At 37.7% G+C, this 24,986-nt stretch overlaps 7 protein-coding genes and 6 non-coding genes across 18 annotated transcripts; 7 read left to right on the top strand and 6 right to left on the bottom strand.

Moving 5' to 3' along the window:
* Positions 1 to 39: 39 nt before the first annotated feature.
* Positions 40 to 2,935, bottom strand: wac-1.2 (WW domain-containing protein; the record flags this gene model as incomplete). Of its 2 annotated transcripts, NM_001265211.4 has the most annotated exons (3): positions 40 to 271; positions 2,232 to 2,312; positions 2,799 to 2,935. In NM_001265211.4, the coding sequence occupies 3 exons, from the start codon at positions 2,928 to 2,930 to the stop codon at positions 227 to 229; spliced, it is 258 nt and encodes an 85-aa protein (NP_001252140.1). The 2 variants fall into 2 exon arrangements, with proteins under 2 accessions (NP_001252140.1, NP_001252141.1); NM_001265212.3 differs by lacking the exon at positions 2,799 to 2,935 and having other exon boundaries at positions 223 to 271; positions 2,232 to 2,275.
* Positions 2,936 to 3,050: 115 nt separating this feature from the next.
* Positions 3,051 to 6,676, bottom strand: ola-1 (Obg-like ATPase 1; the record flags this gene model as incomplete). 2 transcript variants are annotated; one of them, NM_001267077.3, is made up of 4 exons in its annotated part: positions 3,051 to 3,378; positions 4,267 to 4,934; positions 5,864 to 6,083; positions 6,469 to 6,676. In NM_001267077.3, 4 exons carry the CDS (start codon positions 6,652 to 6,654, stop codon positions 3,265 to 3,267), a joined length of 1,188 nt encoding a protein of 395 aa, NP_001254006.1. The 2 variants fall into 2 exon arrangements, with proteins under 2 accessions (NP_001254006.1, NP_001252138.1); NM_001265209.3 differs by lacking the exons at positions 5,864 to 6,083; positions 6,469 to 6,676 and having other exon boundaries at positions 3,265 to 3,378; positions 4,267 to 4,530.
* Positions 6,677 to 6,778: 102 nt separating this feature from the next.
* On the bottom strand, positions 6,779 to 7,606 carry snr-2 (putative small nuclear ribonucleoprotein-associated protein B). The gene is made up of 3 exons (NM_060947.7): positions 7,570 to 7,606; positions 7,346 to 7,516; positions 6,779 to 7,289 (listed from the first exon to the last, which is right to left on the bottom strand). The coding sequence occupies exons 1-3, from the start codon at positions 7,570 to 7,572 to the stop codon at positions 6,981 to 6,983; spliced, it is 483 nt and encodes a 160-aa protein (NP_493348.1). The 5' UTR covers positions 7,573 to 7,606; the 3' UTR covers positions 6,779 to 6,980.
* A 465-nt stretch (positions 7,607 to 8,071) lies between these two features.
* On the top strand, positions 8,072 to 9,573 carry W08E3.4 (Major sperm protein). Of its 2 annotated transcripts, NM_001392964.1 has the most exons (7): positions 8,092 to 8,159; positions 8,207 to 8,305; positions 8,357 to 8,521; positions 8,830 to 8,995; positions 9,051 to 9,150; positions 9,316 to 9,388; positions 9,439 to 9,573. In NM_001392964.1, the coding sequence occupies exons 1-7, from the start codon at positions 8,115 to 8,117 to the stop codon at positions 9,541 to 9,543; spliced, it is 753 nt and encodes a 250-aa protein (NP_001379339.1). In that variant the 5' UTR covers positions 8,092 to 8,114; the 3' UTR covers positions 9,544 to 9,573. The 2 variants fall into 2 exon arrangements, with proteins under 2 accessions (NP_493347.3, NP_001379339.1); NM_060946.6 differs by having other exon boundaries at positions 8,072 to 8,159; positions 8,207 to 8,521; positions 9,439 to 9,571.
* A 217-nt stretch (positions 9,574 to 9,790) lies between these two features.
* W08E3.5 lies at positions 9,791 to 9,956 on the top strand. The gene has a single exon (NR_155259.1). It is a non-coding gene; the product is annotated as an Unclassified non-coding RNA W08E3.5 (non-coding RNA).
* Positions 9,957 to 10,856: 900 nt separating this feature from the next.
* On the top strand, positions 10,857 to 13,563 carry casc-3 (Protein CASC3). Its single transcript, NM_060945.7, has 6 exons — positions 10,857 to 10,954; positions 11,003 to 11,105; positions 11,164 to 11,329; positions 11,658 to 12,076; positions 12,299 to 13,206; positions 13,258 to 13,563. Exons 1-6 carry the CDS (start codon positions 10,865 to 10,867, stop codon positions 13,324 to 13,326), a joined length of 1,755 nt encoding a protein of 584 aa, NP_493346.1. The 5' UTR covers positions 10,857 to 10,864; the 3' UTR covers positions 13,327 to 13,563.
* On the bottom strand, positions 13,490 to 21,773 carry gcy-35 (the record flags this gene model as incomplete). 3 transcript variants are annotated; one of them, NM_001265202.3, is made up of 17 exons in its annotated part: positions 13,490 to 13,732; positions 13,922 to 14,079; positions 14,350 to 14,428; positions 14,475 to 14,628; positions 14,916 to 15,033; positions 15,094 to 15,199; positions 15,252 to 15,385; positions 17,825 to 17,970; positions 18,023 to 18,132; positions 18,184 to 18,306; positions 18,759 to 18,890; positions 18,932 to 19,033; positions 19,203 to 19,396; positions 19,659 to 19,818; positions 20,494 to 20,701; positions 21,310 to 21,383; positions 21,639 to 21,773. In NM_001265202.3, 17 exons carry the CDS (start codon positions 21,639 to 21,641, stop codon positions 13,667 to 13,669), a joined length of 2,067 nt encoding a protein of 688 aa, NP_001252131.1. The 3 variants fall into 3 exon arrangements, with proteins under 3 accessions (NP_001252131.1, NP_001252133.1, NP_001252134.1); NM_001265204.3 differs by lacking the exons at positions 17,825 to 17,970; positions 18,023 to 18,132; positions 18,184 to 18,306; ... (5 more) ...; positions 21,310 to 21,383; positions 21,639 to 21,773 and having other exon boundaries at positions 13,667 to 13,732; positions 15,252 to 15,323; NM_001265205.3 differs by lacking the exons at positions 14,916 to 15,033; positions 15,094 to 15,199; positions 15,252 to 15,385; ... (8 more) ...; positions 21,310 to 21,383; positions 21,639 to 21,773 and having other exon boundaries at positions 13,667 to 13,732; positions 14,475 to 14,588.
* On the top strand, positions 15,785 to 15,856 carry T04D3.t2. Its single transcript has one exon. It is a non-coding gene; the product is annotated as a tRNA-Gly (tRNA).
* Positions 16,056 to 17,828, top strand: T04D3.5 (uncharacterized protein). Its single transcript, NM_001444144.1, has 4 exons — positions 16,056 to 16,182; positions 16,230 to 16,352; positions 16,401 to 17,028; positions 17,522 to 17,828. The coding sequence occupies exons 2-4, from the start codon at positions 16,246 to 16,248 to the stop codon at positions 17,687 to 17,689; spliced, it is 903 nt and encodes a 300-aa protein (NP_001431079.1). The 5' UTR covers positions 16,056 to 16,182; positions 16,230 to 16,245; the 3' UTR covers positions 17,690 to 17,828.
* Positions 19,436 to 19,511, top strand: T04D3.9. Its single transcript, NR_050674.1, has one exon. It is a non-coding gene; the product is annotated as an Unclassified non-coding RNA T04D3.9 (non-coding RNA).
* A 163-nt stretch (positions 21,774 to 21,936) lies between the features above and the next one.
* T04D3.t1 lies at positions 21,937 to 22,008 on the bottom strand. The gene has a single exon. It is a non-coding gene; the product is annotated as a tRNA-Gly (tRNA).
* Positions 22,009 to 22,748: 740 nt separating this feature from the next.
* On the bottom strand, positions 22,749 to 22,834 carry T04D3.10. Its single transcript, NR_050673.1, has one exon. It is a non-coding gene; the product is annotated as an Unclassified non-coding RNA T04D3.10 (non-coding RNA).
* On the top strand, positions 22,752 to 22,823 carry T04D3.t3. Its single transcript has one exon. It is a non-coding gene; the product is annotated as a tRNA-Gly (tRNA).
* Positions 22,835 to 24,986: the final 2,152 nt, after the last annotated feature.

The following is a 24,986-nucleotide window of genomic DNA, read 5'->3' as shown; positions in this document are numbered from 1 at the left end:
CCATTAAAAACAAAAAAAAACATCAGAAAAACGTTCTAAAAAATTTTTTAAATTTTATATTACAAAATTTACATTAGTTCTACGACGAGAATTGTCTAATCTTTTGCACACAAACGGAAAAATACACGAAAAATGAGAAAAAAAAGTCGCGGGGGAAATGAGAGATCATCACTGGAATGGGGGCACATTTTCGGATAAAAATTCGGGAAAAAGCTTAGAATTTCAGTTATTCATTGCCATCTGACTGTTGTTCTGGCTCCGAGAGTAGAGTCTGAAAATTTTGGGGTTTTTAAGTGTTTTTTGAGTTTTTTAAGGAGAAAATTCACTGAAATTCGTGTTTTTTTTTCTGGAAATACTGAGAAAATTACGATTTTGGAATTAAAATTGGTTTTTTTTTTAATTTTTTGGCGTTTTTCGACAAAAAATTGTCTGAAATCCGTGTTTTCTTTTCTGGAAATACTGAGAAAAATACATTTTTTGAATTAAAGTTGGTTTTTTCGACTGATTTTATGAATTTTTACATAATTTCTTGCAATTTTTCGAGTTTCTACACAAATTTTACACCTAAATTTCCTAAAAAGCTAGTTTTTGGAGTTTTTATCGAGCTTCCAAACTGTTTTATACTTGAAAATGGGAGAAAAACCTCATGTGTCGATTTACGCTGCTCGTGTACTCCTCGAGGAGAAGAGTTTTCAGTTTTTGGCTAAATTAATCCTAATTTTGAACCTTTTTTATCGATTTTTTATCTATTTAACACGCTAAATTGCCAATTTATTTCATTTTTTGGTGTTTTTGAATGAAAATCAACGTGTTCAAAAACTGCAAAAACGCCATTTTTGAAGCTAAAATCCAACAATAATCGAGATATAGTTCCGAAAACTATGGAATTATCTCAAAAATTTTGCGGTTTTAACAAAAACTTTAGCGAAATCAACTAGAAAATTGATTTTCGAACCAATATTTGATTAAAATGGGAAAATAACCGTTTCTATATGAAATTTGGACGGAAAATTGAGAAATAAATAGTGTTTTAGGTGAAAATCGATCAATTTACTGTTGAAAAACTGTAAATTTTGCTTTTCAGTAGAATATGCACTAATTTACACCTAAAAAGCTGATTTAAATCGAAAATAATGCTAAAATGAGCCAAATTAGTCGAAAACCCCCTTTTTCGCATACTTTTTTCCTGAAAAACCGGGGAAATAATAAATGTTTGAATTTAATACTTCAAAAATTGATTTTTCGATTTTTTTTACTGATATTTTTTGAAATTTCAGCGATTTTCCACTAAATTTTCGCCTAAAATCACTATAAAATTGATTTTCCAACCGACATTCCTCTAAAATAGGGTAACTTTGTATTGAATAAGAATTTAAACTAAATTCGTCTGAAAAACTAGCAAAATACGGTTTTCGAACGATTTTTCAAAGAAAAATCAAATAAAACGATGAAAATTTACAGTTTTTCGACTATAAAACCAGGTTTTCGCTACAAAAACTCGAGAAAACGAGTGAAAAAGTAAGAAAACGGCACGAAAGTATTTTAAAAGCGGAGAGTGTTCGGTGGAGCGACTTTGCATCGGCAGTAGAAGGGGGAGGTTCATTTGCACAGAAATTGGAGCTCCTCGTGGCTCCGGGAGCATTTTAGGAAGTGAGAAGGATGTTTTTTTGGGGGGAAATTGATTCAGATATGCTGAAATGACTGGAAATTAGAGGGAAAAGCTCCAGAATTAGACTAAATTTGTTTCAGAACGCAAATTTTAGCTAAAAACTCGTCAGTTTTTTTGAAAAAATACAGAAAATTCCATCTAAAATCTGGTTAAAAAAGCGTTTTTTTTTAAATAAAAAATTAATAATTTTCAGGTCAAACAATTTCTAAATAATTATTAGCAAATTTCAGATCAAAAATTGTCGATTTTTTGATGAAAATTGGTGAAAAATTGGGAAAATTTAACACTTTCAATAGTTTTTTGAGCGGAAAATTGCTTGAAACAAGCTGAATTGCGCATTTTTCGGAAAAATTCGTAAAAAATCAAAAATTTTAGCAATTTTCTCGCGGTTTACTCCGTTTTCCTATGAAAAACTCTCAAAATTACTGAGAAATGGCTGGAATCTATATAATCTTTCACTTTTTTTTTCGAAAATTTCCGACTTTCACTGCCGACAAATCTGCGAATTTCACGATTTTTTCAGGTTTTTTTCAGCGAAAATCCACTTTTTGGAGGTTCTTACAGTGTCTCGCCGTTCTCGTTCCAACCTCGCCTGCCGAGCTTCATAGTCGAGCCATTCCTGTGGTTTGTCCCATGTGGAAATCTGAAAATTCTTGAATTTTTAATGTTTTCGCTGATTTTCAGGAGTTTTCTGCGAGAAAATCAGCGAAATTTTACATTTTACAATAAAATTGGGGAAATCAGATTTTTTGGGTTTTTTTGCGAGAAATAAGAGCAAATTAAATTGAAAATACTAATTTTTGGGCCATTTTACAGAAAAATTGCTGGAAATTACAGAAAATGTCATTTTTGTGAGATTTTCAGTGTTTTTTCTGCGAAAAATCAGTTTTTTTTTTGAGTTTTCTGCTGGAAAACAGAGCAAATTTAATTGTAAAAATATTTCTCCAGCGTTTTTTCAGACTAAATAGTTTTTTTTTTTGGTTTTTCTGTGAGAATTTAAGTGAAATTGGGATTTTCGAGAGTTTTAAACCTAAAAAACTGGCAATTTTTTAGATTTTTATTCTATAAAATTAAAAAATGTGAATTTCAGCCAATTTTTTCTGCTTTCTTTTGCCAAACAAGCCCACACCTCAGTCAATCGATTGTAATAATAAATTTGTCCAGGCATAGTTCGACTCTGAACTTCTCTCCAATTTCCAAAAGCATGCAATTTTACTATTTGAATCGATTCGGAGCCTGATCCTGACGGCTGACCCGCCATAAACAGTTGCTCCACCGCCGAGCTGATCTACAAGACGGCGGGTATAGTTTTTGGGGAGTTTTCGAGGCTCAGAAGAGAGAGATATATATAAATAAATGGTCAGAAATTACCATTTTCTGATCTGCGGCCAACTGAAAACATTGAAAAGTTCATTAAATATGATATAAAATTATCAAAAATCAATTTTTGCGGGGGCGGGGGAACAAGTTATGCGCAAATAACAATAAAAACTTTAAATTTATCGGGAAAAAATAAGAAAAACAAACGGAAAATGACTACTAAACAGGAAATTTGGGAACCCCGGGCAATGAACAATTTGGGAAATTTTCCAATTCTACTTCTTCTTGGCTTGAAGACCGGCTCCGGCATTGAATTTGAAGAAGATGACGTCACCGTCTTGAACAATGTACGTCTTTCCTTGTTGACGGTATTTGCCGCCGGCTTTGCACTGAAAATTTGAATTGATTTGTTGTTAGTAGCGAAGTTTCGGTCTCGACACGACAAAGTTTCGTAAATGCGAAATGGTGTGCGCCTTTAAAGGGTACTGTAACTTCCAATTTTTATCGAAAAATATGAAAAATCGATGAAAATTTGCGATTACAGTAATTTTTAAAGGCGCACGCATTTTCGAATTGAACAAAAAATTTTCGTGTCGAGACCGGGTACATTATTTATTTTTATTTTTTATTCAAAATTTCTTTTTTTTAAATCAAAAATTAATATTAAAAATATAGAAAAATCATCGATTGATTCGAAATAAAATCCATTTTTGTTAAAAAAAATTCGAAAAAAGACCTCAAATAGTGCCTGGAAATTGTCTTCAGCCGAAAAAAATTTAAACGACATTTTTTTCTAACTTCCAGGCACTAATTGAGGCCTTTTTCGAATTATTCAATGAAAATTGGTATTATTTTCGGATCAATCAATGATTTTTTTATATTTCTAGATTAATTTTTAGTGAAAATTAGAATATCGAACTTAAAATTGAAGATTTTCAGCACAAAAAAAGCAAATTTTTGTGATTTTTGCTGCAAAAATACGGTAGCGGGTCTTGCAGCGATCGATTTTCTAGAATGAAAAAGAGTGTGCGCCTTTCAGGAGTACTGTAGGAGCTAGTTTTTTTCAGGGTTTTCTCCATTTTATTCAAAATCTAGTGTATTTTTATTAATTGCCACGTTTTCCAATAAATTTTGAAAAACATGTGCAAATTTATAAAAAATACATAACAATTTTGGAAAAAACTTGAAAAGCTACTACAGTACTCCTTAAAGTCGCTTCTAGACCCGTATTTTCAGGCGAAAATCCCTGAAACTCCAGATATCGATCGATTATTCACCTTAGCCTCATCTCCCAACTCGATCAAATCGGCAACTTTCATGACTTCAGCCATAATGAAACCCTTCTCGAAATCCGTATGAATTCTTCCTGCGGCTTTTGGTGCAGGCGTTCCAACTTGAATTGTCCATGCTTTCACCTCATCTTCTCCAGAAGTAAAGAAATATTCAAGTTGAAGAGCTTTGTATCCGGTATGAACAATTTTATCAAGATTCGACGTGACTCCTTGCTCCTTGAGATATTTTTGACGCTCATCTTCTGGCATATCGAGAAGTTTGAGCTCAAATGCTCCAGAAAATGGAATGAGTACTGCTCCGGCGTCATTCGTATCGATCCATGCCTTGATCTTTGGAAGCCACTTGTTCTTCTTACGAATATAATCCTTTTCAGACAAATTAACCAAGTAAACGATTGGCTTGGCGGTCAGGAAGAGGTGTTTGTTGAGAATTTCGATTTCTTTCTCGTTCCAGAGCTCTTGACGAACTGGTTTTTTCTCTTCCAAACACTTTTTCACTCGGACAAGTGTATCGTATTCAATTTTCTTCGTTTTATCATTGGCACGAGTGAAAAGCTTCTCAACTTTATCAAGTGGACCATCAATGAATTGAAGATCCTTGGCGAACAGTTCGTTGCTGATAATTTCCAAGTCACGGACTGGATCGACTTCTCCTGAAAAGAAAATTGACTTGATTTGGTTAATTTTTGATTTTTTTTTTGTTGAAAAAACATTTTACAGCATATATTTTAAAAATGGTACCGAAATCCGACGTGTTGGAACATTTATCAGCGTATTTCAGAGTAGTAAAAAGTTTTTGCTGAAATATACTCAAAATTACTTGAAAAGACATCTAAAAGCTTTAAAAGTGACCTAAAATAGCTTTAAAAAAACTCAAATATTGTTCACTTGACCGTACTTGAACATTTTTCGGCTTATTTTGGAGTGATAAAAACTGTGCTTTGCTCAATTAGGCTCAAAAGGGCCAGAAAGCTGAAATTTCTTGATGAAAGTTTCGAAAAAATGCATAAATTCAGCTAAACACTGCCATTTTGCCGTGCCACAGCACCTGGAATGCAATTTTTGTTCATTTTTTTCACGATTAAGGTGCAATTTTTGGTCCAAACGTGTACTTTTCAAACAAAAAATGACTAAATTACGCAAAAACAGAGACACTTTCGAGATTTTAGCTAAATTTGTTGTCTTTTTCCAACATTTCTGAGCAATTTCCATATGAAATTAGGTATGAAATTAGGGGTCTTTTTTTTTTAAAACCTAACATTTATCCTCTTTGAATGCAAAATAGGTAATTCAAAACTGATTTTTCGCTCCAGGAATCTCCAGAAGTCTGAAAAATCTAGAAAATCGTAAAAGGAGAATAAAGCTTTAAAATAAGTTTGAGCTTTCTTCTGGTGCATTCCTTCTCCAATTTCTGGTAATTTGGCGGCAAAAATGAATATTTTTCGAAGATAATCAATTTCAGTCGAAAATTTCCAGTTTTTGTGTAATTGGGGGTCAATTTTGGCTTAAAATCGGTAGTTTTTTACAATTAGCTTTATACGAGGATCCAGAAAATCTAAATTTATTCGGAAATTTGTATTACCCTCAACGTGAGTAACATCGTCATCATCGAAAGCACGGCACAGATGGAAAAGTGCATCACAGGCGGATACGTGAGAAAGGAAAGCATTTCCGAGTCCTTGACCCTCTGAAGCTCCCTTCACAAGACCAGCAATATCTGTGACATTCAGGAAAGCTGGAACCTTTGAAGCTGGCTTGTAGTGGTTCACAAGCCAATCGAAACGATCATCTTGGACGGCTACCTGGAAATTTTAATGGTTGAAAGTTGTTAGAAGGCTTTAAATATTCATTATACAGTGCAGGTCGGCTCTTGCGTCGATTTACGGTGTTATACACGTGGAAAACTGAATTTTTTGAATTTTGTACTATTTATTTTGCGTTTTACCTGTAAGAAGCTAACTTTTTTTTTCAATTGATAATATTTCAAGCAAAAATCTATGTAAAACAGCTCTTGGGGCTATTTTAAATGTTAAATAATTAAATAAATAGTCCAAAAATCCAGTGAAAACTGTAAAATTTTGCAAAAATCAGTTTTCCGCGTGTATTACACCGAAAATCAAAGGACTTCGCACGATTGGAAAGGCTTAAAATCAGAGGATTCCGCTGGAATTTTCCAGAAGAACGTACTCTGCTCTCATTCGGATCGATGGTGCAGAACGGGAAGTTTTCAGCCTGTGCTTCGGATTTGGTGAGCACATTGAAGAATGTCGACTTTCCAACGTTCGGAAGACCCAGAATTCCGACTTTAAGGTTGGTACCAAGACGTCCGATCAACGCGGGCTTCTCCTCGACGACGTTCTTCTTTGGAGGCATCTTTTTGATGGTTCCCTGACGACTTTTAAGTGTTTTACAATAAAAAAAAGATGAGAATTTAGAAGATAGAGAATTCTGGGTTTAAAACCATTGAGCTATCAAAAACCTAGCCTACTGAATCTCTCAAAATTCAAAAAGTTTATTCCAGATTCTGAACAGCTTACGAAGATTGGTGGGTGATGGGAAGATCTCGATCACCCGAGAGAGTATCGATAAATTAAATATATAATTAAAGGTATTTCTACCACAAAAAATGAAAAGAACAGAGAAAAATACAAGATCGGTGGGAAAAATGATAGAAACATGCGGATTTGGATAGCAAAATTTTAGAATGGACGTCCTCCTGGTGGGCCGCCATATCCTGGCTGCATGGCTGCCATTCCTGGTCCTCCGTGTCCGCGCATGGCTCCAGAGAGGCCTCCTGGTGCTCCGCCTGGTGGCATTCCCGGCATTCCTGGCATAGCTGGCATTCCACGGCCTCCTGGCTTGGCTTGTCCGACACCTCCAGCTCCTCCGGCCTTGGCGAGTCTCACTGAATCGTCATCTCTTGGTGGTGGTCCGTCGACGGTCATCGAGACGATATGTTCTCCGCGGACCAGTACGAGGCCGAGAATTCGCTTTTCTTCTCCATCGGTCTGAAAATAAAATGGTTTTTGTCTTCAATCAACGCTGCAGAAACAGAAAACAATACCTTCTTTCCGGCCTTTGGCTTGATTTGTCTGTGTTCCTCGCACTCTGCGAGTAAAATGTTCATATGCTTGTCGAAAGCCTTGAAAAATCCGATGAAGGTTCTACCGTCCTGAAGGATGATCTTCATCCTGTAGTTGAGATGAGCCATCATCTTATTATTCTTGGAGATAGTCTGAAAAGAAAATATTTTGTATTTATCTCCATGAGAACTGTAGAAAAACTTACCATCTTGAGGCGTTGGTTGTGATTTTTTGTCTAGGACCTGGAAATAAGAATATTGAAGTTTTACTCTTTCAAAATGAAAGAAATTAAAGAGTTCTGATGATACAAGAGATGAAACAAACGAATATTTCTGCAAAACAACTTCTAAAAGTCACAAGAACCGTTTGAAAACCGATCGTTTGAAATTACATAAATACCGGCGAGAAATCAAGGTTTTGAAATTGATTGAAATTTTAAGCGATGAAGAACCTTTAAATTCACTAATTTTTCAATTTTTTCGAAAGAAAATCTTAAAAATCAACTGAAAACCGACAAAACAAGCTGAAAATCAGCCAAAACTGCTGGAGAATAATTCGAAAATCTAGAGACGCCGCAACGAGACCCATTCGTATAAATGCGTGCGCCTTTAAATCGATTTGCGCGGCAGTTCAAATAAAAAAGGCGTGACCCCACGGAAAGCAGAAATTGGGGAAGAGAAGGTGAGGGGAGGGGTATAAAAAATGCAAAAATCGATTATTTCGAATATTAGTCCAATCGAAGAGTGGTGAATGGAGCAGTCTAACGGTCATAAGTTGTATGTCGTGTTGGATCAAGTGAGAATTTTCGAAAATTTCTTGAATTATCCGGTAATTTTATTCAGACATTCGTGTGTTTCGATATTGATCAACCAAAAAATGCGTGTCAAAAGTTGAAATTGAATAGTTTAGCTGGTGTTGGACCAATTTATTGGAGATTTCTGGTATTTAAGCTCAGGTGTGAGCAGCCTCTGGAATATCTGAATTTTTTCAAGACAAATGCTCCAACTCGATATTTCATAACCCCAAATCAGGCTGTTTTGCGTGACGATGAGCCGATTGAAGTGTGTATCACACTTTATCAGAACAAGTTCCGACCGAGACATGAAATCGTGCTTCAAGCTGCATCAATTCCAGAATGTGGAGATTTCGACCCGAAAGTTGGTTTTATTTTCGTACAATAATTGAATATCATATAAAAAAAATAAAGTAAAACTTTTCGAAAACCTTCAGAAAAGATGATATTTCAAGTTGAAAACCGAAAAGCTGTCAGTTTTCGCTAAATTCCGATTTGAATTTCCGCGTTTTTTGTGAGAGCGTTGTTCGATGGAGCGCGCTTGCATTTGACAAAAACGCGCAAATTCAAATTGCAATTAAGCAAAAAAACTGAAAGATTCTCGATTTTCAGCTGAATTTCAGCTTGAATTAAAAACTTTACAAAAAAAAAGAAAGTAATTTTTCCCTACAGAAACTCTTCGATTCTCCGGAAAATGTCCAATCCATCTCCCTGGATCTCGGCACAACCATCATGAAAATCGAGTCGGCAGTGGAGATTTCAAAGACGGCAACCGATTTTCATACGGCTCTCGACGCGTCTTCAGTGATTGGTTCGGATCGTGTGGATCAGCTTAAGTGTAATAGAGCGCGTTTGCTTCGTTTTTTTTAATTTTAAATTTGCGAAAATTTCAGCGATTCTAAACCTGACGAAAAGTGACACAGCACTGCTTGAATCTAATATAACTCAGGCAAAACAGCTGAAAATCACTTTGGATGCACAATTGCAACAAAGGTAGTTTTGAATTTTTTCCGGGTCTCGCCACGATCGCGTGCGCCTTTAATGGTGTATCAAAATTTAAAAAAAAAACGGATTAAAAACTACAGTACCCCTTATAGGCGCACACTCTTTACATAAAAGTTTTGATCGTGTCGAGACCCGATACAACTCAAATTTCAGAAAAGCTCTGGTCGATGAGTACAAGTCGAAACTGACAGTGCTGGAAGGAAGTTACATGCGCAAAAGTGCAGAGGTACTGAGATTTTTTATTTTGAAAAATTTAAAAAAAAACTTGAATTTCAGGTTCAACGTCTCCAAAACGAGCTTCAAAATGCTCAGAAGGCTCATGCAATGAAAGCCACCACTGCTCCAAATGAGAAAAATCAAGCAAATTGCTCAATTTCTTGAATAAAACGAATAAACTTTCAAATTGAAACATCCCGCCTTTTTTATCGAATTCTTCCTCTAACTTGTCTCCGTCTCTCTTTCTCATTCCCTACTACTTCTCTGCACTCTCTCCACTTCCGAGTACTCTCTCCACTGTGAGGCTCCACTTGTCTGTCATCTCGCTGTCAATCTCCATCGTTTTCGCGACGAGACCCACCACATTAAAAAGGGAATATTCTCTCTGCACAACTGTCTGCGTCTCTGTATATCGCCGGTGTTCTATGTCTAAAACTGCAATTTGAACCACTTTTTGTACTTGTACAGTTGGATTTTTTCGTGTAGTTTTTTGAAAAAATAGGTTTTGCAAGAGCTCTGTGGTTATTGATTTTTCCTAAAAATACACATTTTCTGCTCAGTTTTGCCCACATTTCGAAATTGCCCATCTACGTTTTTTGAAACTTTGATACGAAAAATTATATAACTTCTAGGTTTTTTGTTAGAAAAAAACTAGCAATTAGACTTTTCAATCAATAAAAGTTCCCATTGTGGGAAAATTTTCCGAAAAATAAAGAGATATTTCTCATGGAAATTGTTTGAAAACTAGAATTTTTCAAAAATATTTATCGATTTTGGCTCTTTTTTGCTCAAAGTGCTCATAAACTTATGTTAAGATGAAAAACTTTTTTGACACGAAAATACGGTATAAGGTCTCGACACGACCGAAATTCTCGACCGAAAAATATTTTTTTTTTGTAATTTTCAGTGATTTTTCTTTCATAATTATTACGGGAACAGAAAACTCTGAGAATGCGTACATCGCAACATATTTGACGCACAAAATATCTCGTAGCGAAAACCACAGTAATTTTTTAAGGGACTGCTGTAGCTCTCGTGTCGATTTACGGGTACTAATTTTCGAGACAGTGATATTCAATTTTCTGTAGTTTTTTGTACTGTCTTGTTATTTTTGAGTGTTCTTTTGATATGCTATCAATTAACAAATGATTTCCGTAAATCGACAAAAGTTCTACAGTAGTCATTAAAAGAATTACTGTAATTTTCGCTACGAGATATTTTGCGCGTCAAATATGTTGCGCAATACGCATTTTCAGAATTTTTTGTTCCCGTAATAAATAAAAAAGCAACAAATGAAAACTAGGAGGTACAGTACTATTTAAAGGCACATACCCTTGCTAAAACATTTTTTTCGTCGCGTCGAGACCTGCCACAGTATTTTTTTTTGTGAAATATCGATTTTTGTCCCAACCAAGCTCTTACTCATTATCAAAGTTATTTTTCATTCAAAAAATTGAATAAAAATTCCCGTATTCTAGAACCTAAAATGGCGGCCGAGTCGGCGACTACGGAGACGGTTGAGAAGAGCGGAAACGAGGAGTCAACGGTAGAAGTGAAAGTGAACGGTGAAGCTCAGGTTAGTTGGGATTTTTAATTTCACACAATTAAACTTTTTTCATTTCAGAACCCTCCCCAAGAGTCAGCAAAACCAGCTGAATCAGTAGAAGACGATGATGAGCCAGCTCCAGCCAAAAAGAGAAGTGGTGGAGATTCTGAAGAGAAGGAAGGTAGGGTTTTTCTTTTTTTTTTATAGAAAAAATGTGTTAAAAATGAGATTCTGTTCAGATGAAGCGGCAGAAGATGGCCCAGAGGACGGTGAAGAGAAATCAAATTTGGATGATGATCAGAACGTGGAAAATCCGGCGTATATCCCGAAAACTGGAAGGTTTTATATGCATGATGATAATCGTAGAGGCGATGTTAATAATTCTCAAGTTCAGGATGATGATAGGTAGGTGCACAACCTGAAAAAAAATGAACAAGAGCCAAGATATGGGCGGGTTTTTAGAAATACTAAAAAAAACCGAAAAAAATCCAGAAAGTATGAGAAATCCTACTCAAATTTTTCAATTTTGACAAATGCTCATTTTTTGAATTCGCTCCAAGATTAGAACTACAAGACCAATCAGAAATTTGCTCCGCCCAACTTTCAACCAATCAGATGAAATGGGCGGAGTTCAAAGACACTGATTGGTTCGAAAATGGGCTTCTCATTCCGGGGGATATTCGAAAATAATCCAAAACAGGGAAACGGGAATCCTAAAACTGAAAATTTATAGTGATGACCGCCGAAACCTGAAAAAGAGCCGCGCCGACTGTGACTGGAAGCACGACCGCTTCGATGAGAAATTCCAACGCCCAAAGACCAAAAAACAAATTGTCACCAAGTACGGCTTCGATATTCGTCATAAAGACGGTACACCAATACAAGACGGCGAAGAAATCGATGCACCAGCACCTGAATCCACAGAAGAAGAGTCTTCGGATGCTCGACAAGTTTCCCGACAACAGAAGGATCGGAGAGTCTCGTCGACTACGAGGGGGAAAGTCGGAAAGAGTGGAACGTCGAGAAGGCCGATGAAGCAGAGAGAACGAGAAGATACGGTGGATGAGTCAAAGGGAGAAGAAGAGGAAGATCAAGGTGTAAGGCCAGCACAGAAGAGGCAGGTGAAGCAGCAGGAGAAGCCAAGGAAACAGAGTGAGTTTTCTGGATTTTTAAATATGTTGGGTTTAAGTTAAGAAACTAGATTCGAAAACTAGGCCCCTTGTGCAAAAAATTTATAGTTCTCTGGCAATTGCTCTGCTTTTTTTTTCGGTACTTTGGAGGAATCTGATGCAAAAACCCCACTAGTGACAATCAAACTTAGATCTTAATATCCAATAAAGATTTTAACATCCAATCAAGCCTCCCTATTTTCAGAACCCGCAGCTCCCCCATCTAGCGAGGAAAACGAAGAAGACGAGGACGATGGTGCAATCCGACGTGGCCAACGACGTGCTGTTCCACTCCGCCGTGGAACCACGTCGGGCCCTCCATCTCGACTCCGTGGACGAATGAGCCATCCGATGGGACCACCACGACGATCATCCGGAGCTCCACCATCTTCTGCTAGCAACAGACGCCCTGTGGAATCTTCATCTCGAGGACCTCCACCACCACCATCATCATCTTCCCGTCGTGACTATAGCCATCAAGGAGATCGAAATGATGATCGATTCGAGAATCATCGACGTGGTGTTATACGAGGAGCATCCAGAGGAGGAGGCACCGTGACACGTGGCACTGGAGGATACGGTAGAACTGGTGCGATCAGAGGAGGTGTTCGAGGATCTGGAGCACCAAGATATGGAGTAAGAAGAACTGATACTTCAGAACAAAGTGAAGGGTATCAGCGAGGAGGATCCGGTACGGATTACTCATCACCTCGACCAAACCATCAATCCGATCGTTCCTATCAAGCATCTTCAACAAACTTCCGTGGTGGATCCCATCCTCATCCATCAGCCAATGTCTATCCATCATCACGGGGAGGTTATTCCTCAAACAATGCTGATTATGCTTCACGTGGCGGTGGCGGCTACCACGGTCCACCACAACATCACAATAATCACCATAACCACCAACAGAAGCGTTTCGTGCAGGGACCCCCACCACCGATGGTTGCCGTCGGTGTTGTGCCCGGCAACGTAGTCCCACCCCCACAAATGACACGCGGCTCCACACACGGAGGAAATCAACATAATGGAGGAGGTGGTGGTGGTAGTGGTGGACAGCAGAGGATCCGACAGCCCACCGATGTTGTGTACTTTGATCCCCAGCAGCAACAGGTAAGACTACAGTAACCCTGATGGGTCTCGACACGATATTCTTAATTTCAGGGAACCCGCCAACTTCCTCCACGCTCTAAAAAGGTCATCCCAATTGTTGACCCAAAGGATCATCAATAAACATGATCAAAATTCATTTTTTAAATTATTAATTTCAAATTTTTAATATATTTTCTATATATTTTTTCCCCGAAACTTCATCCCATAGGCCTTTTCTTATGATAATCATTGCATCCCCCCAAAAAAATGTATTTATTGATTGATTGCATCCTGAATACTTACGCAAAAATTAATATATATTTATTTGTTTTCAGAAAAAATATTTACATTTTCAAAAAAAAAATTAATAATTCTCATACAAAAATACGTTGTTTTTTCTGTCTTTTTTCTCTTTTTCTACTTAATACAGAGTAAAAGTGTTTTTTTTTTTAAATAAAAATAAAAAAAAAAGAAAATAAAGTTAAGAAATTGTGCAAGTCGGTGATCGGATGTGATGACTGCCGGGATCCACACTTGATCCATTCATCTGAAAGAGTTTTTGTAGGTATGGGTTTTCTGGTAGGCAGGCGTAAGTGCCTGCCTGCCTACCGCCTGTTTTCTGAATTTTTGTTTGGTGTTTGCACAGCAGTAATTTAAAATTGTTTGGCGTACGGTAACTTCGGTAATTACCGATTGCCGAGGTAGGCGCCAGGCAGGCGTAGGCCGCAGAACTTACCAATTTCCTTCCAGAATGATGTGTATTATTATTGTTATTATGGTTATTTTGAGCAGAATTTCCATTTTCCACAGTCAGATTCTCCTGCTGACCACCTTCTTCTTGATAAATCGATTGATCGTGAAGCTCCATATATCCGTCGATTGTTTGTTCGCCAGCTGAAAAATAGGCATAAAAGGTTAGAAGGCTAACCCACGCATGCCTACAGGCGGGTAGCGGGAATAGCCGATTTGTGTTGATTTACGGATCCCTCTTCATTAAAGCCCCCGTAAATCTACACAAAGCGGCTGGGTCCCGAGATGTCTGTGCCTCTTCAACTATCTACACTCTCTGGGTCTCGGCGCGAAAAAGGCTTGTGGTAGAAGTTGAGGAATTTTTTGAGCAATAAAAAAAATTTCGCGGCGAGACCCATCCAGATAGAAACTCACATCTAGGTCTTGAACACAACTCCCATACACTTTTCCGATCGTTTCGTTCCAAAAAGTAGGTGTACATCATTCCTTTACCCTGAAAACATGGAATATTTGACCTCCGTAAATCTACACTACAGTACCCTGATCTCCGTATTTCCTCTGTCAATGAACACGTATGATGGATTAGCTTTCAGTCCGTTGAGCTTCCCAGTCTCGCTGACGTGAATTTTGCATTGAATACCGTTGGATTCCATTTTGTTCGCCACGTTGACAGTGTCACCGAAGAGACAGTACCTGGAATAGATCGTCAGCCGTTTGAGATACAAAAGTTGTCAACTGACAAAGTATTGGAAATTTCAAGATCTACATTTTGTTAGTTCACGTGGTGTCAGAGTGTCTCATTTCGGCTTGATCTACGTAGATCTACAAAAAATGCAGGAGAAGAGACGCAGAGTTTTCAACTGATTTCGCTTGGTTTGTCCCGCGTTTTTTGTAGGTCAAGCCGTAATGGGTTAGCCTGGCACCACGTGTTAGTTGACAACTTTTTGATAGCTTTATGGGATGCCGAGATAAAGCCTCACCTTGGCATCTTAATCCCGACAACTCCAGCTACAACGGGACCACAGTGAACGCCCAAACGAATTTTAATAGGTTTATGGGTGATTGGAGACAAAACAAGCTTGGATTCCATGAGCATTCCTAAAAAACAGGAAAAATTGAGTTAAAAAAATTAATTTTCGATTTTTCGATGCACAATACCGATTGAAATATTGAGAACTCGCTCTGCATGATTCTCACAACGCTCCGGAACTCCGCCCACAATCATATAGGCATCACCGATTGTCTCAACTTTGTACGCGTCATGCTTAAACAATTTTTAAAGTTTTTTCTCGAAAATTCTTTTTTTTTTGAATTACCAATCCGACAAGTCTGTCAAAACGAAGATAAAGGTCATTGAGCAGGGTAACAACGTCATACGGGGTACACATTGCACAGATATTGGTGAATGTTACGATGTCGGTGAAGAGCAATGTGCAATCCGCGAATTCTTCTGAAAAAAGTTCGATTTTCTATTAATTTCTCTTTTTTGCGGATTTTTTCACGCCTAAATACTGTACCAGGTCTCAACACATTCGAATTTTTTCCAAATTCAAATGTGTGTGCGCCTTTAAGGAGTACTGTAGTTCGCAACTTTTCGTTGTTGCGGAGTTTTCCAGATTGTTCATATTAAAATTTTTAAAATATGTCATTCTCAAAAAAAAAATTTTGAGAAAAAAACACTGAAGAACTTTGAAAATTCAATTAAAGTTAACAACGAGTTGAAAACTACAGTATTCTTTAAAGGCTCATATATACTCGTTACATTTTGAAAATTAGATCGTTGAGACCGAAAAACATTGCGGCGGCTTTTCCTATCTCATAAACCCAACTTAGACCACCCTCACTCGCCGCGTTCGTGGTGTAATGGTCAGCATGGATGCCTTCCAAGCATTCGACGGGGGTTCGATTCCCCCCGAACGCAGAAATCCTTTTTTTCTAGACCTGCATAATATTGTTGTTGCATATACCTTGTTGCACCCGCCACCAGCCACCACCAACACCACTGCGGCTCTCACTCTTCACACACTCTCTCGCTGGTCAACACGGGCGGTGCGCGCGCTAGACATCGTGAGAACGCGAGAGACAGAGAAACGGAGCGCAAGAGGCCATCCGCACCGCGCAGTCTTCAGAAGAGCCTTGTGTCCTCCGTCAGCACATAAATCTTCGATTTATTCCTCTTAACTCGGGTTTTCTTTTCTTTTTTTCTGCTAAAAAAGGAAATAGAAAAATAATCGTCTAATCTAGTCAAACTACTTATATATTCCTATTCCTTGCGACAACTATTTAATCAAAAAAACTCATTAAAGAAGGATGCAAGCAATTCAAAATACTCAGGAAATTCGTCGTCAAGCCGACTTGACGAAGGCTCAATGGTGGCTTCAACAGCTGTGCGAGACGGATCGCATGATTGTTGGAAGGTAAATAGCTTTAATTTTGTATTATTCTTTAACCTGAACTATTTCCAGAAAACGACGTGACGTCCAAAAACTAATCCATCGGTTGCTCTCGGAGCCAAAGGGGACCAGTGTTCCGAAATCATCGCCAGTCAACAGACTCTTTCCACACCCGCTGAGCTTTGAATTGGACCCGAAATGGCCTGCAATGGACTCTTTCTACAATCGGATTTCTGCTGCAATGAGGACTATTGCTCCAAAGAAAACTGCATCTCAGCAAGTCGTCATTAGCTGCAAGCAACTGAAACCTGCGAAACTCGATATGAAAACACTTCGTCAAGTTATGGAGCACGAGCTCGCCGAGCTGGGAGACGAGAAGCTTCAACGAATGGTGTGCTCATTCTGCTACAGAGCTCAGCCAACTCATCGGCTCTACACGATTGAAGACGTAATCAAGTGCCAGGAATGCTGGCGTGGACCCTTCCCATCTCGTACGATTTTCGACGCACTTATCACTGATGTCGCGGAGAAGTGGGCTGAGAAGGTGGCGAAACGTGTCGAGTGTCTGTATGGAAATTGGGATGAGAAGCTTACACCGATGGTCCGTATGCTTCAGAATAATGTGCTCTTGTCGGAGGATATTGCAGCGTTGCTCAGAACTTGTACGGATCCACATGAGTTCAAAGAGGCGTGTGAAGTGGTGAGGAAAAACTTGAAATCGCTCCGAATTTAATTTCATTTTTCTGTGGATTTTCAGCAGCTTTTAGTAGATTTTAGTAGCTGAAACCGTTTCTAAATGGATATTATTCGAAATCGAGGTGCAGCCGCGCTCTACTTCAAACTGAAAATTCTCCGCCTCCGAAGCATGGGTCTCGTTAGGAATTTGGCGACAAGACCGTTTTCAATTAGTTTCGCCGATTTATTCAAGCATTTTTCGTATTTTTATAACATCAGTTTTAAGTAAAAATCGTAAAAAAACGGAAAACATATTGAAAAATGTTTGAAAATTGGGGAAACAAATTGAAAACGTTCAAATTTACGGTTTTGCCGTCAACTACCTAACAAGACCCATGGTTCGGGGGCGGAGCTTTTTCAATTGGCCGTGGAGCGCATTTTCACGTCGCCGGGAAACTGGCTAAATTTTGGGGAATTCCTAGCAATTTTGAGCAATATAAATTACAATTTTATTTCAGATTATCATCACCACCATCGTTTTCTACTTGGAATACGTAGATTTCCGCCGAAGCTGCGAGGCATTGATGGCAATAAAACCGACAGTCACCTACGGACAACTCTTTGAAATCTTCCAGATCTACTTTCCAAACCGAGCCAAAGGAATCAAGACGGGCGACTTTTTGTGATCTTTTGAATTCGCTACAGAGCTAATTTTTGGTTTTTTACTTATTTAAAATGTACAAAACTCTTGATCTACCTCTATGTACTTTTCCATTGTTCCTCATGTTTTTCTTAATTTTTATCATGAAATTTCAACTCACTTGCATCCATTGCCTTCCCGCTTCTCAAACTATCGGCAACGGAGGCTGGCATGAGCTCACAGAGCAGCTCATCAGTCTTTTGCTTCTCAATTTCCAGCTCTTGAGCCATCTTTTTCAGTTTCTTCGTTGTCTCTTCCAGGGTTCGGCTGAAATTTAGTTTTTTACTTAAAGATTTTTTGTTGGGACACCCTGTCTCACTTCAACTCGACCTGACTCATACGACTCTGATTCAACATGATGACGTCACGAGTTCCATCGTGACGTTGCATATCTGACAAATGGAGGTTTCTCTCGATGAGTTCACGGACCTGGAAATTTAGTTTTTTTCTGAGAATTTTCAGAGAAAAGTACTGAAATACCGTAGTGACATTAACCGAGCACATGTATAATATGTATTTTCCCTCATCAATGAATACCATGGATCCTTTCAGGAGGACAGTCTTGGCTTCGTCATTGGCATTGTGAACAATATCTCCGAGACCCTGAAAATAATTATTTGAGAAAAATTCTTTTTTTTCTGAAAAAAAATTGAAAAAATTCCAATTAAATTTTGATTTTTCTTTACTTTTTGAATTTTTGTTTCACAATAGTTTTTTTTTGTAAAATTACTTTTTAAAACTCTCGCCACGAACAAAATATTCTAAAATTGAAGCCGCGCAAAAAGGTGTGCGCTTTTAAGAAGTACAGTAACCCATACTCCGTTTTTTCGCTATTTTCTTCAATTTTACACCTGTTTTAATTTAAAAATCTTTTTTTTTTGAAAAATTAAATGGAATTTAAAAAATCCTGTAAATTTTAATGAACTGGGCTCCATGGAGAAAAGTGGAAGAAAGTTAAAGTTTCGAAAAGGGGGGGGGGGTTACTGTACTCATTAAAGGCGCACATAAAAACATTCTCCTCGTGGAGTACACCAGCTGCTTAAATCGACACCTACCTTCAATCTGAACACAAAAAGTGAATTCTTATAATATTTGATAGATTCATAAGAGAACGGAACTTCCGGATGCACCAACTCTAGAAGATCAGTGACTCGTGTCTCTTGGCGCATCGCATTTGGAAACGTTTTCTGAACAATTTTGAAAATTTTAGAAGCCTAGTTATTGGTACCTTGATAAAGTTTCCAAAATGCTCGACGAAAAGGTCAGGATCGAAACAAATGTGATAAGGGAATGCCAAGGAAAAGTCGGACGATGAGATCTCGTAGATTCCCTAGAAAATTAGAACTTGCTCGGTTTAGCAGCTCGTATCTCGGCTACCGTTTAAGATATTAAAAGTGTTAAACAGCAAAATTATAGTAAAATAAATGCCACACATTTTGTTAGTTAATAATTTTTGACCCAGACCACCGGCAACCGAGATATGAGATGTCAAACCTTACCGTTGATAAATCAATTTGTGAGTCAGCTTTTGAAGAAATCGATTTTGGCTGAGTACTGTTAGCATTTTCAATTTGGGTAATTACAAAGACCACGTGTTCCGTCACAAATGCATCCAAATGTTCCTGTTTTCGTTCTTGAACTTTCATGACAACTTCTGTGTCATAGATACGACGAGCCACTTCTCTTACAACGCCTGGAAGTTGAAGGGGTTTATCTATACTGTGGTCTGAGTTATCAAAAAGTTGTCAACTGATAAAATGTCGAGCATAAAACGATGAGCATTTTGTTAGTTGACATAATTTTGATATCAACTAAACTGAAAGAGTTATAGCCGTTTTTAGAGAGGAGGAGAGAGAGATCGCAGACGACGAGAGTACTCTCGTTTCTCTGCGTCTCCTCTACATTTCAACGCCCCCGCAAAATATACCACTGTACAATTAAAAATGCATCTGTACCTTTAACAATAGGATATAAACCACTGCGCTTCGAGTAATAATGAAGAAGAAGAGTTCCATCTGCCTGAACATCACATCGAAATGATGGACCACGGAGTTTTGTCTTGTACACGACGTGATCAATGAAATAGTGAAGTGAGTCAAGGGAATCCAAGAAGCCCTGAATTCATAAAGTATTTTGTTAGTTGACAAATTTTTAGTAGTAAAAAAATTGGAAGAGATATACAGGTTTGAATTGGGGATTGGAAAACTGAGTCACATTTCTTTTTCTAGACTAGTGAAAAAGAGATCACATTTACGAAGATCAGGCGATTTTGATAAAATGAATAACTTATCTATGGGCGATAAGGAAATACTTTAAATTTTTGATGTATTCATGTAATAAATAAGTTTTTGAGGGAGAACTCTGTGGCCGAGAAAAATAGGAAATTAGGCTCTCTACAGAAGTTTGGAAAAGTTCCAAAAACTTCTGCCCGAGTTTTTCCTCTGCCATGGGAGTTTTTTCTTACGTTGCCGTGAAATAAAAAAAAACTCGGCCACCCTCAAGACATGGATACGCATTGATCTGAAAAACCAGAAAGATCTGAAAAACCAAAGACAAATCAATGACCGAATTTTTTATTTTTCTAGGCCACGTAGCAAAACGTTATGAGACGGGTCTTCAAGAAGTGTTCAGAAATAATGTGTGATAAAAAATTTGCACATTTTCCCTGCGAGACCCAGGAAAATTACCAACTTAAGACCCTTTGGTGGTAGCTTGAATCTCAAAAATTTTTTAAAACGAGTTTCAAAAATGGTGAAAAAAGCGCTGAAAAAATTCGAGTTCACTTCTCACCTCCAAATCCGGAGCCATTGCTCTGAGCAGTTCATCCCATCCGGTTTCCATTGTAAATTGAATCAAAAAACCTCCATAAGCCTCCCAAATTTCCTCAATTGGAATTCCAATCACATTTGCCATTGAATTGACAAGACGCAGAGTTTCATCGTCATTATAATAATGAGCAATTTCACTTTCAGTTCCCAACTCGAATTTTGACATGTGCCTGGATAATGGATGTTTTGAAGTAAGAGAGTGAGGGAGAGGAGAGAGAGTGTGTGATGCGGGGAGGGCGCAGAGAAACGAGGCGCTCTGACTTCTCTGCGTCTCTCCTTGCTGTTCTTTTCGCACATGTAACTTTGTTGGTTTTGCAGATATTAAAAAAATTTTAACTAAAAAAATGTTCAAAATTTTACGGGCTATGTTTTGTTAGTTGACATTTTTTCGATAAAGTTGTTACCTAAAAAGTTATAAAGGTTTTTAGAAACCTCGCCATTTTTTCAGCATCTAGAATTACTTTCAAATATGCTATAATTTTAAAAATTTTTTCTAACTTTGTTATTTCCAAAACTCCTATGGTAGACGAATAGGCATCCTTCACAACTGCTTTCATATGTGCCTACGTACCTACCTCACGCCTACTTTATGCAGACTCCAAAGTTTGGTCTTTGACGCAATTCTCATCGTAACATTTTCTTGTTTAGATTAATATATTAAAAGTTCAGTTGACACTTTGGCGGTAGACAGGCATGAGGTAGGCGTAGGCCGCCTTGAAGGCAGGCAGGTAGGAAAGCAGGTATTTCGGACTTTTAAGAGTAAATTTTGAAAACCTACACGATCTTCTCCCAAATATCTTTTCCATATTTCCTTGTGACAAGTTGCCTGAAGCTTTCGTGAATCCAGCCGAACTGAAATTTAAAAAAAATTAATTTTACACGTGGAGTTAGAGTGTCTCATTTCGGTTTGATCTACACAGATCTACAAAAATGCGGGAGAAGAGACGCAGAGTTTTCAACTGATTTCGCATAGTTAAGAACGTGTTGACGTCACATATTTTTAGAAAAAAATTCCCGCATTTTTTGTAGATCAAACCGTAGTGGGACAGCCTGGCACCACGTGATTTTAATTTAGTAAACAAAAATCTATTTCCTTAAAATACTCACCATATTCTACTCTCCGCAAAAAAGTAACGTATATAATATATATTTTTCAAAAATTCCAAATATGAAGACTTTGGGTGTAAGTTTGAAACGAGTCGGGGTGGCGGGGAGCCATTGCGTGTCAGATGATCATTAGCCATTCGTCACAACCACTTTTCGCATGATAACATGAAGAAATTGGATGGAAGAAGGGAGATGACACAGAATTTATGATGATGATAGGATTCTGGGGGGTTCGATGCAGTCTTCGAGGGACTTTGATGGGTTTTTTGAATTAAAAAAGACGAAAAAAAAATAAATCTGCGTTCGGGGGGAATCGAACCCCCGTCGAATGCTTGGAAGGCATCCATGCTGACCATTACACCCCGAACGCGGCGAGTGCGGGTGGTCTAAATTGGGTTTATGAAAGAAGGTTCAACAGACGCAGAGATAATTCGGTAGCTGAAAACTTTCGATCGTGTCAAGACCATGATTTTGAGTAAACAGTTCATTTGAAAAGCATTTTCAAATATTTTTAAATTCAATAATTAAATTTTAACTCGCGCGGGGCTAATTTGAACCCGAACAATCGTGGTTTGATCTACCGATCCAGGGATTGTCTCTCGCAACACTTGTGCTTCAAACTCATCTCCCACCTCCAGTCAGTTATCATATCTATACACACACACACACAGGATATCCCTCTGTCTCTTCCTTGCTCTTTTTCATGAGCACACCACCAATATCCCCCGTGTGCCCTTTCAATGAAACAGTACGGTGATCGGAGAGACGCAGACAGAGTTGGCTCACCGCGGGAGCATTCAGGAAGACTATGGGGGCTCAAATTTGTCCAATCAGACACACTGATTTTTGATGTGTTTTTCAAGTTTTCATTTTTTTTAGACTTAAAAGTTTGATTAACTTGTAATTTATAGTATTTTTAGAAGAAAGAGACGCCCAACGTATGTTTTGATAATTTTTCCCTGTGTTGAAAAAAAGTGATATCAATATCTCTTTTTATCACCGGCTTTCAAGCTTCTCCCCTAATCCATGCGATTTGGCAAACAACATGTTCTCATCATATAGTTGCCATGTTACCCAATTTTCTCTTTGCCTCCGAAACCAACGTGAATCACCGCGTTCGTGGTGTAATGGTCAGCATGGATGCCTTCCAAGCATTCGACGGGGGTTCGATTCCCCCCGAACGCATTATGCTTTTTGCCTGTGTTTGGATTCTCAATATTAACAGAAAATCTATCTGTGCCCACCCCATTGTTTCTCAATCAGCCTCATGAATTATTCAATTCTCCCTACTTTTTTTTTCATTCACATATATATTTGGGGAAATGTCGGCTGACTCTTCCGACCGGAAATTTGATGTTTGGGGGGTATAGGCTTATGGAAAAGGACACCACGCCTCCCGCAATTTTTTAGAATGACAAAAAATCTGGTTTTTTGCGGTTTGGACTAATTTTAGGATTATTTTGGAGAAGAAAATGATGGAGCGGCATGCTAATCCCCTGTCATTTCCTCAAAATAATTTTTAGATTTTTTCTCAAAGTTTTTTCTAAATTTTTTTTTGCAAGAATTCTGGAAAAAAACCGATTTTTTGAAAACATTTCTACAAATTTTCTTCTCTCAAAATGATTTTCACAGATCATCAAATTTTCCATCATTTTTTTTTCAAAAAAAAAACTTCATTGGAAATTCCCATTGATCTTCGAAAATTTTTAGGTTCAGTGGAGCATAAAATGCAATGTCCTGAATGAGCACAAAAAGTGCTCATTTTTATTCGAATGAGCTATTTGATGAGCTCGAGCTGGCTCTGAGAGGCAGGGAGAGCGCAGAGAAACGAGAGTACTCTCTCCGTCTGCGTCTCTCCTTCAAATTTTTTTGTCAAATGGTTTATAATATTCCGATGGACCTAAAATTGTTTTGGAAAAAATTGAAAAAAAACTGAAAAGTTTATTTACTTTTTCACCTTTTTTAAAATTTATAATTAACTTGAAAAAAAAATCGATAATTTCAACTTTTCATGTGGTGTCAGAGTGTCTCATTTCGGTTTGATCTACGTAGATCTACAAAAAATGCGGGAGAAGAGACGCAGAGTTCTAAACTGATTTCGCATGGTTAAGAACGTGCTGACGTCACGTTTTTTTTGCAAAAAATTCCCGCGTTTTATGTAGATCAAATCGTAATTGGACAGCCTGACATCACGTGACTTCGATAAGATAAAATTTTTGCGATTCAATTTTTACCGATTTTTTGTCTGAAAAAAAAACAAAAAAATTGAAAAAATCTATATTTTCAATTTTTAACCACCTAGACACGTAGGCAGGCGTAGGTCCCCCTATGAACCGACACACAGACAGACGGCTAGACAACAAAAAAGATGCTCAATTGATGCTAACATGTGTTCGCTTCGTTTTTTTGTGTTGTGTGATGTGAAAAGAAGAGACTCGCCCTCTCTCTCTCCCATCCCCCGAAGGCTTCTTCTTCGTGCTCCTTTCTCTCTCTGAAATTACTTTGTTTTTATTTTCTTTATTTTGTTTTTATGAGCTCAACAATGAGCACAAATCTAGCTTTGTGTGAGATTTTGCGGATTTAGGTAGGTAGCCTGGAAATTTCAAGCTCTAATAAATATCTCGGATATGGTTAGCAATAAAGGGAAATTTTTTACTGGAAAAAGCAAACAATTTGGACATTTTTATAGTTGGCAAAATTTTTGTAGCATTATGAAAAATTTGAAAAAATAAGTACTGAATTTTTTTGTTGAAACATTTGGAAAAAAACGTAGTCCTCAAATGTTCTATCTGTAAAAAAATCAGTTTCTTTGTTCTTTCTCAAGACTCTAGAATAGCAAATACTGGAGGGGAGAGTACAGAGAAACGAGAGTGCCCTAGCTGTCTGCGCTCTCCCCTCACCTCACACTCCCTCTCTTATTTTCCTCCACCTGGAAGGGCTAGCAATGTTGAAACCTTCATAACTTTATTTGCGTAGAAGCTACAAATGTCTTGTTCACTAGGAAAATGTTAAAAATTTTATGGCAAATATTTTGTCAGTTTACAACTTTTTTGTATCTCAAACCACTAAGGAGATAATCAGATTTGAAAGATTTCCAAAAAAAAACTGAAAATTAAATAACATTTTATAAAAAAAAATGTTATCCTCCTAATTTCAATTCTCAAGAATCAAAATTTTTTTTTCTAATGCTATAAGCTATATGCGGAAACTATTAGTAATTCACACAGAGCAATAACAATTTTTAAAGGAAAAAATAAATTTCCACTCGACCAATTTCCTTACTGGATTTAATTTCGAACTTTTTTTTTGAGCGCTATGCTTTTCTGCGCTCTCTCATTCTCTTTTAAA

This window comes from Caenorhabditis elegans, chromosome I (genome assembly GCF_000002985.6).
Source record: "Caenorhabditis elegans chromosome I".
Classification (NCBI taxonomy): domain Eukaryota; kingdom Metazoa; phylum Nematoda; class Chromadorea; order Rhabditida; family Rhabditidae; genus Caenorhabditis; species Caenorhabditis elegans.
This window is presented reverse-complemented; position numbering and strand designations above follow the sequence as displayed.